A 12,517-nucleotide genomic window follows, 5' to 3' on the forward strand; every position below is an offset into this window, starting at 1 on the left:
CAGAACTGGGCTTGAAGAAAAATGGCCCAGGGCCTTTCAGTCTCTTTCTTGGACAGGTGCATCCTAACCCTAATCGCCCCGCTCATCTGCGCCTGAAAATGTATGAGTTTGCGGGACGGCTCGTGGGCAAGTGTCTCTATGAGTCCTCTCTAGGAGGAGCCTACAAGCAATTGGTCCGAGCTCGCTTCACCCGCTCTTTCCTGGCCCAAATCATAGGACTGCGTATGCATTACAAGGTAACATCTTGGGTGTGCATTTCCTACTAAGGCACCTGGCCATTAACCCTGTAATCTCTCCTCCTGGGCTTGTAAATAATAATTTTTAAGGTTGAAGGGATAAGTGGTTCTAAGCAGTTACAACTTTTAGGGCAAGAGTATTCATGTTCTGTTCTGTGTCTTTCTGCCTCCTCAGTACTTTGAAACAGATGACCCAGAATTCTACAAATCTAAAGTTTGTTTTATCCTCAACAATGACACGAGTGAGATGGAGCTGGTCTTTGCAGAAGAGAAATATAATAAATCAGGTCAATTGGATAAGGTGAGAAAGAGGACCAAAGCCTCTGGGTCCTATGTTCTCCAGTTTCCTATAGAGCAGGACTGTCTAAGAGAACTTTCTGCAGTGGTGGAAATGTTCCATATTTGTGTTGTCTATTAAACACCCAAAATGTGGGTGACATAATAACTGAACTTCTCATTTTAGTTAATTTATACTTACATAACTACACTTGGCTAGCAGCTGCTGTATTGGACAGCACAGCTGTAGGACATTGCATCCTACGCTTTATGATCTCAGCCCATTTGAGTGAAACAAAAGACGCATATCTCCATCTGTCCAACCGAGTCCTACTTCCAGTTAAAAAATAACGAATGATGATGAAGTGTCACTGTACAAGCAGATTTGGAGGAGATGGCAGTGTCTTTGTCAACATTCGCAGTAGTGATGTAGGTGATTCCTATTTTAACACAATGCCTGGGTATTTTTAAACTTTTTGGCTGAGTGCAGTGGCTCATGGCCTGTAATTGCAACACTTTGGGAGGCTGAGGCAGGAGGATGGCTTGAGACCAGGAGTTCAAGACCAGCCTGGGCAACTTTGGCAAGACCCTGTCTTTACAAAAACTTTAAAAAATCTAGCTGGGTATGGTGGCCTGTGCCTGTGGTCCTAGCTACTGGGGGAGTGTGGGAGGAAGTGGGCGCTGAAGCTGGAACATCGCTTGAGCCCAGGAGGTTAAGGCTGCGGTAAGCTATGATTGCACCACTGCACTCCAGCCTGGGTGACACAGCAAAACCCTATCTCAAAATAATAAAACCAAAACTTTTTATTAGAAAATGATGGGCCAGAGATATTTCCAATGCATGTGCTTCTATTTACATTGTGGTGTTAAACAGCATCAAATGATAATGATGAAGCTAAAGTTGCAGTAAACTTAAAGTTAAAAGCAGAATAGGAATGATTGAAAAATTATGACCATTGGTACCACTATACTGATAATCAGATACCCATTCTGAAAATTATGGGATTCCCAGCTGTCTGCCTTTGTACACATGGGATTAGACCTGACTTCCTGAGCTGGCATGATAAGGCAGCTAGAGTCAATAGGACACTGAATTAGGGTCCTCAGACCCAGGGTAGTGCTCATTTTAATTGTGTTTAATATGAATACTAAATCTTAATAATTTATTTCTTAGTCTCCTAGATAGAAATGCTTACATTAAAAAAAAAAATCCAGGATTGTGCATACCAACAGAAAAAAAGTTTTACATTTTTAGATCCATTGAGAATCCCTGCTGTGGAGTAGCATGCTATTGCTACCATGCTGTTGTCTTAAAATCTGATCTTGTAACTTCATGGAGACAACCTTGGTCACTCTACACAAATATTCCTGGATGATGGTTTTAAGCTGTGCTTCAGGGCTCCTTCAAAGTTCCCTTAGGAGTTTATTGGGGGATACCAATTCTGTTTGAGAGTCATACAGTTTGTTCACCTTTTTCTTTGCAGAGAGGAAAATTAGGGCCAAATAATTTCCCCTAAGGTCTGGAGGGGCAATTAACCAAAGGTCTGTAGCAAGCTAGCATCAGGGCTGCGATTAGAATCCAGGATCTTCAAGTATCAAACTGTGGCTTGTTCTGTTGACTCACATTAGAGATAAAAGAATGTGTGGGAACAGTTGTTCCCATCTTGGAATTTCTGAGACATAAAAAGACTTCTTTACTGCTTATCTGACTTTGCTCTTAGTTGCTTAGAGAAGAGGTCAATAGTGGTTTCATTTTGGATCGTAGATTGAAACATTGCTAACGAGGAGCCATAATATCTTCCTATTGCATCACTACTACTTGACTGAGTCAGAGAAGACCTTACCCAGACACCCATTTCAGAAATAATAGCTAGTATACAGCAATAGTGGTAGGAACCCTGAAGCTTAGGAACTAAATTAAACCAAGTGTGTTGAATGCACAGCAGAATGCACAGCGGAATGCACAGCAGAAACTTGTGACTGACAGTGATGGAGGTCAGTAATGCTGTGTCTATAAAATATCTAGGCAGATGTCATCTTATAAATTTCCATCCACAGTCTCTCCCTTGTCTGTCTTTTGCCGCCTTTTACAGGTTGTAGAACTCATGACAGGTGGAGCTCAAACTCCAGTCACCAATGCGAATAAAATCTTCTATTTAAATTTGCTGGCCCAATATCGGCTGGCCAGTCAAGTGAAAGAGGAGGTGGAACATTTCCTAAAAGGTGGGATCCTGTCTGTTCTTGGCCTTGAAGTTAAAATACCTATATCCATAGTGTGGGTATGACTTTAACTTGCCTACTTTGTTTCAGGCCTGAATGAATTGGTCCCTGAGAACCTTTTGGCTATTTTTGATGAGAATGAGCTTGAGGTAAGTGCTTGCAATTCAGACTCCCATTCTTAACTTGGCATTTTTGTAGCTTACAGGAGCCAGCTTGGTGTACCTTCTCTTATGAGATGCAGCTGGAAAGCCATTTATGCAAGAGGTGGTTTCACTTTTGTGGCTCCTCCATTCATTGACCCTTCCTTCGGCCTTTAAAAAATTAGAATGTGAAAATTAGTAGCAAATAGTGCAGAGATATTAGCTTAAGGGATAAATAAATAAATGAAAGTAGCAAGTAGCTCATTATTTATAAAGAGTAATAATTAATACTCATGTATTCATCAAATATCACTGAAGCTGGGAGTGGCTCACTCCTGTAATCCTGGCACTTTGGGAAGCTGAGGTGAGTGGATCACCTGAGGTCAGGAGTTCGAGACCAGCCTGGCCAACATGGTGAAACCCCGTCTCTATTGAAGATACAAAAATTAGCTGGGCGTGGTGATGCACGCTTGTAATCCCAGCTACTTGGGAAGTTGAGGCATGAGAATTACTTGAACCCCAGAGCCAGAGGTTGCAGTGATCGGAGATCGCACCACTGCACTCCAGCCTGGGTGACAGAGTAAGACTCTGTCTCAAAAAAAAAAAAAAATCATTGAGTAGTAAAGAATGTTAGTATCATGTACAGTCTATAAAATCCTATGACATTTAAGGGGGTAATAGAATTTATTTTTTCAGGTATATATTGAGTGCCTCCTGAGGCACTGCAGAGAGAGTAATGAATAAGACAAAGTTCCAGCCCTCATGGGCTACATTCTAATGAAGTGAAGGAAACAAACCAAAAGATGGGATCATATTTCAAAAGCATTAGACCAAAACAGTGTATAGTATATATTTTTATTTATATAGTAAATTCATTCTTATTTCAGATCCTGTAACAACTAAAAAATGGCTCTAAGATGGTAAATACCATTCTATAATTAGCAGAACTGAAGTCCGTATCATGTGTGGGCGAAGAATAACATCAATTTGTTGTGGCCTGTTGCTCACAGATGAGACATCTGTACAAGATGGTGCAGTGCAAGTTACTAGTTCTGAATTCCCATAGTTTCTGTGAGGAGTGTCTTTCTGCCAACTGTTTCTTTAGGGAGGAAGGTTTTCTTTTAAAATGGGGGAAAAGGTAATTTTAGGTGGTCTTGCCCAATTCTTATTTCTGTTGACTGAAGTAGATTTGAGAACAAGAATCAAAATCTTCTGTAATTTTCATGTTTTATATCTTCAGATGTGAAATCCAAACAAAATGAACTCTCCACAGCTCAGCCTAAAGTTTCTGATAAACCTATTACCTAACACTGTTATTTTTTGGGCTGAGGAATAGCTACTGGTAAATTTTGTTTTATTTTGAAGCAAAGCATTTGTAACAATTTGTAGAAGTAAGTAGAAAGGAAGGACATGGTCTCTTACAGTTGTTCTACATCCTGCTCTTAGTTCCTCGTCAGCTTAGCAAGTTCTTTTTTGAAAGAGCCAAGGCTTCTCAGGCTTAGTTTGGGCTCTTCTTGTCTCTTGGTTAGAATGTCTTATTCTTTATAGCTATTGGATGAGTACTTGCAGTCTGCTAAGTAACATGCTGGATCCTGAACCAAATTAGGACATCAACAAGATGTTTAGGGCTCTGATGTCATCAATGTTCTCATTTTTTGGCATACTTTTAAATGTATCTGATCAAGTAGAGGCAGAGCTGAAGGGAAGGTAGTAAAAGTTCAATCCACAAAAGAATGCATCCTAAGAAAAAGGAAAGGCCATCGACAAATTCATAAATGGGGCTGGGGATTTTGGGGAAACAGCTTGCCTTTTCTCCTTGACATTCCCAGGCTAAGTTTAGGGCAGACTGTCAGGAAACACTTAGTTTGTGTGTGTGTGTGTGTTTTTTGTCCTTTGTTTCAATTAAAAATAATCCATAGCAGCAGTTCTTAGGGTGTTCATCAGAAATATCTCGCCTGTAATCCCAGCTATTCAGGAGGCCGAGGCAGGAGAATCACTTGAACATGCAAGGTGGAGAGGTGGAGGTTGCAGTGAGCCGAGACAGAGTGAGACTCCGTCTCAAAAAATAAAAAAAAGAAAAGAAAGAAATACCTGGGCAATTTTTTTTCTTCCTGTATAAGCTCATAACCTGTTCCAAGAGATTCAGATTTAGAGGTCCCAGGTAGGGCCACCAACACTTGTATAAATATATATTTTAAAAGCCATGTGAATCTTTTTTTTTTACCCACTGGTTAGCAACTTATTGCCCTACTGTATGTAATTGATTTTCCTAAAGCAGTATTCTGGCACTATGACCTCACTTTCTGTCTTTTTCCTGGTAATGTTTTCTTTATTCTACATTTTACCTGTTAACTTAGGTAATTTTGACCTTATATTGGGTCTTTGTCTCTCTGACTGTCATAGTAACACCTTACCGTCTTTTTCCAGCTGCTGATATGTGGGACTGGAGACATCAGTGTGTCTGACTTCAAAGCCCATGCAGTAGTTGTTGGTGGCTCATGGCATTTCAGAGAAAAGGTAAATGGACCAAACTTCTTTCAGTTGGATTTGTGCCATGTTATAAGGAAAAAGTTTCAGAAGAAAAAAGTAGAGGAGGCCGGGCACAGCGGCTCATCCCTGTAATCCCAGCACTTTGGGAGGCTGAGGCAGGCGGATCACAAGGTCAGGAGTTTGAGACCAGCCTGGCCAGCATGGTGAAAGCCCGACTCTACCAAAAATACAGAAAAAAAAAAAAAAAAAAAATTAGCTGGGCGTGGTGGCACATGCCTGTAGTCCCAGCTACTTGGGAGGCTGAGGCAGGAGAATCGCTTGAACCCAGGAGGTGGAGTGAGCTGAGATCACGCCACTGCACTGCAGCCTGGGCGACAGAGCGAGACTCTTTCTCAAAAAAAAAAAAAAAAAAAAAAAGAAGAAGAAAAAAGTAGGGGAGTCAAAGCAGTTGACATGTTTTCTGGGAAAAAAAAATGATACATGGGGAAAGATAGGTGGTTGTCCAGGCAGAAGAGAGCCCTGATCCCTAAGGGCTGTCATGCTGAGTGCCACAGGAGTAGTAAATTGGAGATGGCAAAGAAAGAGAACCAACAGTCAGTGACTACCCTCCTAATCGTGTGACAGTGTAAATTCTTTTTTTTTTTTTTTTTTTTTTTTGAGACGGAGTCTCGCTCTGTCGCCCAGGCTGGAGTGCAGTGGCACGATCTCGGCTCACTGCTAGCTCTGCCTCCCGGGTTCACGCCATTCTCCTGTCTCAGCCTCTCCGAGTAGCTGGGACTACAGGCGCCCGCCACCACGCCCGGCTAATTTTTTTGCATTTTTAGTAGAGATGGGGTTTCACCGTGGTCTCGATCTCCTGACCTCGTGATCCGCCCGCCTCGGCCTCCCAAAGTGCTGGGATTACAAGCGTGAGCCACCGCGCCCGGCCGACAGTGTAAATTCTTGAAGTGCTTGTCAAACTGTTCCTACCCTGTGTCCTCATTGAACGGTAACTGGGGCACAGCCCCACTTTAGTGTATCTTGTTCCTTCCCCAGGGATCTAATCCTAGGCTGTTTACCATGTGTGATCCCAGCCTTGTGCTCTCCCTGCCAGGTCATGAGGTGGTTTTGGACTGTGGTTTCCAGTCTGACCCAGGAGGAGTTGGCTCGGCTACTTCAGTTCACAACAGGCTCCTCTCAGCTACCACCTGGAGGCTTTGCCGCCCTCTGTCCCTCATTTCAGATTATTGCCGCTCCGACCCATAGCACGCTGCCTACTGCACACACGTGGTAGGTATCTGCCCACCTGATGCATGCCCAGTGTTTTTGGTGGTATGAGTTGATCACTTCTCCTTTGCCCTTCCAGTTTTAACCAGCTGTGCCTCCCTACATATGACTCCTACGAAGAGGTGCACAGGATGCTGCAGTTGGCCATCAGCGAGGGTTGCGAGGGCTTTGGCATGCTCTGATCGCTCTCCTGTCATCCACTTGGCTCCCATGCTCTCTGGAGCTTCTGGGCGCAAGTTACAGACATCATAACCGCTGATCCTAACACACATAACCATCAGCCAGAAGATGCCGCATGCTCCCCTGTGTCTGGAGGATTTTGTCACCTACAAGCCTTGTCTTTACCTCACCTGCTCCCTGCCCATATCTACCACAGGCCACTTTGGCATGGTACGTAAGCTGAGCTCTTCATTCTGTCATGAGAAGAGGACCATGCTGCTGTCATTTATTTGGTCCTTTGAAGATCTCAGTAGCTGAGGGAGATGGCACATGGGGCTCAGCCCTGTTGGGAAACTGGTGTGGAGACCCTTAAATCCACACTGTGCTCCAAAACTCCCTCTGCTGATACTCCTTGGAGACACTCTCTTTGGCCCTCACTACTTGACCAGACTGGTACTTGAGTCCTTCTCATGGGTGGGGTGATTGTCTCTTCTCATCAGGAGCCAGGAGAGAGGGACAAGTAGGAGGTGGCCTATAGGAGCAGTCCCTCTGCACAATGGTAGGCATAGGCCATGGCACTGGACTGCCTCTAATGAGGACTGATAAAAAGAATCTTTTTGTGGTGTCAGAACTGGAAAAAGCACTTTCCCTTCGGGCATTTCTGGAAATGATTATTAATCCACAAAGAAGAACTCTGTAAGCTTTTTCTTGAATTGTAGCCAGTGAGAAAAGCAGATAGACTGAAGAATATGAAGGATAGCTGAGCCGTAGCCTCCAGAGTGGGGCATGCCTAGGCATATGGCTGGCTTGGAGACTACTGATGCTTTTCCCTGCGTTTGTTATTGGCACTGAAGTATGGCCGGCTTGGGCCACTGACTTCCCCATTATGTAGTCTGCTAATAGCTGGGGATTCTTTAGCATTCTACTGAAGAAAATTTTGTAGCAAAAGATTAGAACAGTAAGAATAGTATGCCAGCAATCCCTGATTCTCTCTCTGCTTGGTGTTCTCTGGCAGCACTAAGACAAAGGAACAGGGACTAGGAGTTTACGTGCTTATCACAGGTCCTTGGTGTCAGGACACTAGGGACGAACATGGAGGTGATATGTTACACAGTAAACACCTGCCAACCCCTGTACTCCCCTTTGCTCCATCAGTTATCAGGAAGGAGAACTAAGGAGGGAGGAAGCTTATTAGGTTCACTGTTGAATGATGATTGAAGAGTACCTGCTGCTATATCTTGGAAGATGACAACCTTCTTTTTCATTACTGTTTGATTGAAAATAATTTCAAGATTCAAAATCTCATTGACTTCCCAAATTTGTGTTTTTAAGAAGGCTTTGCTGCAAGCTACCATTCCCAATGGGGCAGTCAACTCTGAGAATATTACAAGCCATCTTTATTGCCAAAACCAGCAAGTACACAGAGTCCTGAGACAAGGCAGGACTTTGGCAATGCCTTGGCCTCCTGGAAGCATGTCTGAGCCCTCCTGTTCGCAGGGATCATGAGGAACAAGCCCTCCTGAGCTGCTACAGTTCCTGCCTGACCTCACTCTTTCGCAGTCATCATTTGTCCTTTCTTGGCACATGGGTGCTGACCTCACTCATCCTTGGGGTCCGGGATCCAGCATCAGGGTCTCTATACCCCAGGATCCTCCATGCCACATGGTCACTGCTCTCCTCAGGGACCAGGACAAGGTGCTGCTGCTTGCCCAAATGTTTTCCCATGGGATATGTACAGGAAGGTTTATCACCACCCTGGGAAACAAAATGCTGCCCCTTGGGCCCAGAAAGGGGTTTCCAGCTGGGGGCACGTAGACTGGTTCTGCTGTTTTGGGCAGTCGCTTTTCTGAATTCTCCCCTCCGGCAGCCTTCCAGAGACTGATCCTGGAGATTGAGTTGATTGTCTTGGCTAGATCTGTCATTTTAAGCTCTAGTCGTAGCATTTTTTCAGAGCATCTTAGGCACCATTGCAACCCAGCCAGGGCAGCTGCATCCCTGTGGTGGTCCTTAGGCACCAGTCTTTGTTAAACAAAACCCTTTGGTACTGTTGTGGTTTTCTATTCTCTGTCCTAACTCTATTCAAAAGTATCTTTGCTCTCTTGGGCCTTTTCTTTTACTGTTTTTTTTTTTGTTTGTTTTGTTTTGTTTTGTTTTGTTTTCTAATCCTGCTTTCATACTAGCCTGTGTGGGGAAAAGGTACAATATGTTAAAGAGATGAGAGTGTGTTATTTCTTGGGCAATTTTCTATTAGTGTTTCTTATTTTGGACAGTTCTTTTATTTATGTCCTTGTGACCCAGGTACTTGGGGGGCCAGCTACCCTTCTGGCCTTTTAGCATCTTTGAAGGAGACCAGACATGAGTGAATACCTAGGAGAGTGTCAGCATGTTTCTGGAAAATTGGCAGAGACCAAGCCCTGCTGCAGACTTGTCAGGCCAGGTGAAAGGGCCAGGCAGTTGCAGCTGATGATGTAAATATTTTGTACAGTAAATAAATAAATGTTTAAAAGAACTAAGGAGTGAGTGGCTGCTTTAAATGGAGATTCATGGCTTGACTGGAAGGTGGGGAAGGAAAAGATTTGGAAATGATTTTGCATTTCCCCAGTAATTCCTCCTGAAGTGGTCGGCTCGGGGTAGAGTGTACACCTGGAGTCCTGGCCTGTCCCACTCTTGCCCTTTCACCCTTCCCTGATTGCTGTCCATGGTGCAAGGCAGGGCCACTGTCTCAGCCATGGGGAGACGAGGACAAGTGTTTATGCTCAGCTTCTGAAGAAGGAACCGGTTAATCAGTCTTTGAACATTAATTCATTGTTGTTTTACTACCTAGAAATTCAATATAGAAAATTTGGAAATAAGAAAAAGAACAAGGGAAATAGGTAAGTTGCTATCCAGAGGTAATCACCGTTAACACTTTGATAAATAGCCTTTTGATTTTCATATTTAAGCACACATTTGTCTCCCAACATCTCCCTCACCCACAAGGGGTTTGGGAGTGGCAAGCAAAAATACTGTTCCTAAGAAGTTTGTTGGTGGCAAGTCTTACTGATTCTTTTCAGCTTATAAAGGTAATCTTGGAAGAGAAACAAAAAAACAGACCTCTGATCTGGGCCTAGAAGGAGAAGTGTTAAGGACCCAGACTTTCTTGGGAAAGTAATTATGATGTCTTGTATATTGGTTCCCAATCTGGAAAATGTTAAAAAAGTTCCCTTTTGAATTTAAAAACAAAACAAAAGAGATTCTTGCCCCCACCCCAAACAGTGCATTCTCCTCATACCTCATCAAGCTCCTGAGTGATATGAGATATCTTAAAGGGCCAGGCACAGTGGCTCATACGTATAATCCCAGCACTTTGGAACACTGCAAGGCAGGAGGGTCACTTGAGCCCAGTAGTTCGAGGCTGCAGTGAGCTATGCCTGTGCCACTGTGCTCTAGCCTGGGTGACAGAGCGAGACACTGTCTCTCTTTCTCTTAAAAGGTGGGGTTTTGGCTGTTTCCCAGGCTGGTCTTGAACTCCTGGGCTCAAGTGATCCACCCACCTCTAAAGTGCTGGGATTAGCATGAGCCACCGTGCCTGGCTAAGACACTGTCTCTTAAAAAAAAAGGTCTTAAAAGTCTATCCTTCTAACTGTACATTTTAAGGTTATTTATAGTCCTGAATCTTATACACTTGCTGTTGTGGCTTTGAATAGGTCACTATGAACATTGATCCAGTGAGTGATTTTAGCCCATCAAGTCTTTCTTATGACTCCATAAATACTAGCTTCAGCTTCTTGTACATTATTGCCTCTGAGCCATTGTAGATAGAGCTTTGAAACCTCTCTCCAGCCCCACTTTTCGCTGTCAGGACCACAGCGAGGTTCTCCAGCAAGTGGCTTGAACCCTAAGGGCTCCTTCCCTCTACTCTGGCTTCACATAGACCTTCAAGCATAATAAACCAGTTCCAGATAATGTGGAATAGTAAAAGTATTACAGGATACTAAAATTCCTTTTTTCTTTTATTTTGAGACACAGTATTTATAAAAAAGTTATTAATGTGTAACTTATGAGTCATTATAGGAAATGCACAAATAGACACCATCCAGGTCAGGAAATAAAACATTGCAGCACTGCAGAGCAAACTCTCATCCCATCCCACTAAAGGTAACTACTGTCCTGACTTATGATCATTATTTCACCAGGCCCGTTTTCAAACAGCCTGTCCTCATATTAATAGTGGGGAGGGGCGGCCGGGTGCAGTGGCTCACGCCTGTAATCCCAGCACTTTGGGAGGCCGAGGCGGGCGGATGACAAGGTCAGGAGATCAAGACCATCCTGGCTAACACAGTGAAACCTCGTCTCTACTAAAAATATAAAAAATTAAATGGGCGTAGTGGCAGGCGTCTGTAGTCCCAGCTACTTGGGAGGCTGAGGCAGGAGAACGGTGTGAACCCAGGAGGTGGAGCTTTCAGTGAGCCAGATTGTGCCACTGCACTCTAGCTTGGACGACAGAGTGAGACTCTGTCTCAAAAAAAAAAAAAAAAAGTGGGGAGGGGCAGAAAGAGCCCACGTGTGTCATGATAAGAAGCTAACCAAGGTCAGTTTCTCAGTAGTAATTTCTAGACCTCATAATTGGTTTGGAAAGTCTTCCAAGACCATCATTGCCCTGTGAGAATCTAGTCTGGATTCCTGATGCTGAATCTGATTAATAATTCTAAGACTATGAAGTCTCTTATTTCTGTAAAGATTTTTCCTCCAGATACTCCAAATCGGATCTCCTTTGTTTTTATACCCTAAGCAGGTTTTGTAGGCTGGTCAGCAGGAAATTCTTGAGTATCATATATGTGTAGTAGTATTAAAAATGACTCAGCACTAAAATGTCTCAAAAATTGTGGAATAGGCTAGTATTTCTGACTCAGAATACTGAGTCTGCACACCACCTAACAGAAAGCTATCCCAAAGTTATTGGTGAGCTTAGTTTTTTTTGTTTTTGTTTTTTAGCTTTTATTTGGAGTACAAGAGGATGGATTTAGAGATCTGCAGGTCATGTTGACCTTGGTTTGTATCCAATAGAGTGGTGCTGCCTAGAGTTCAGATATACCTTGTTATAAATATCCCTTTTTTCCCCTCCCGGATTCAGTTTGCTTTAATTTTGCTTATATAAGGACATTTCGTGATAGCCACAGCAGGGACCTGGTTCTCTGGAATGAATTCAGGTGTGGTCTCTACAAGATGGGCAGTTAATTCCTGGAAGGAGATGTGGAGAACACAGTCTCTTTCCAGAAGTCAAGGAATGATACCTGTGGGTTTTTCAATATGGTATCAGAGGTAGCTTCAGCAAAGTTGTTCAGGCTGTCGATATAGCCCTGACTTGTCAATATTAGCCAGCAGCAGCTTCTTAAACATGGGATAGTGACAATGTTGGTACCTCTAGGGATAGGGATCAGACACACCAGCACAGAATCATAGTATCCAGTCACCTTGCAAGAACAGAGTGGGACTCCTTATCTAGTTCCCCTTATAGCCTCCCTTCAGGGAGATGATGGATAGTTTATCCAGATAAGGCCTGTGTTGCTATTTCCCTGGAATACCCAATAATAAGCAAGCCACCATGGCTTTTGTAGTCTGTGATGGCTGTGAATGCCTGAGACCAGGTTCATCTGGCAAACCAGGCAAATTTCCAAGTGAGGTTTTAGGAGTTCATCTTTTGGGTATGACTCTAGGAAGAAGTCAGTCTTAGAGGTAGGAGAGGAGGCT

General features: G+C 43.5%; 1 protein-coding gene across 4 annotated transcripts in view; it reads left to right on the forward strand.

Annotated features, from left to right (window-relative positions):
• AREL1 (apoptosis resistant E3 ubiquitin protein ligase 1) overlaps positions 1-9,296 on the forward strand; it is a 53,103-nt gene extending 43,807 nt beyond the window's left edge. For all 4 annotated transcript variants that reach the window (XM_003260754.3, XM_030803051.1, XM_030803052.1 and 1 more), the window contains 7 exons: positions 57-236; positions 412-537; positions 2,606-2,735; positions 2,823-2,881; positions 5,300-5,389; positions 6,456-6,631; positions 6,708-9,296. In XM_003260754.3, coding sequence (XP_003260802.1) covers positions 57-236; positions 412-537; positions 2,606-2,735; positions 2,823-2,881; positions 5,300-5,389; positions 6,456-6,631; positions 6,708-6,810 — 864 coding nt within the window. In that variant the 3' untranslated portion in view covers positions 6,811-9,296. The remainder of the gene's footprint in view (positions 1-56; positions 237-411; positions 538-2,605; positions 2,736-2,822; positions 2,882-5,299; positions 5,390-6,455; positions 6,632-6,707) is intronic.
• Positions 9,297-12,517: the final 3,221 nt, after the last annotated feature.

This window comes from Nomascus leucogenys, chromosome 22a, assembly GCF_006542625.1.
Source record: "Nomascus leucogenys isolate Asia chromosome 22a, Asia_NLE_v1, whole genome shotgun sequence".
Classification (NCBI taxonomy): Eukaryota; Metazoa; Chordata; class Mammalia; order Primates; family Hylobatidae; genus Nomascus; species Nomascus leucogenys.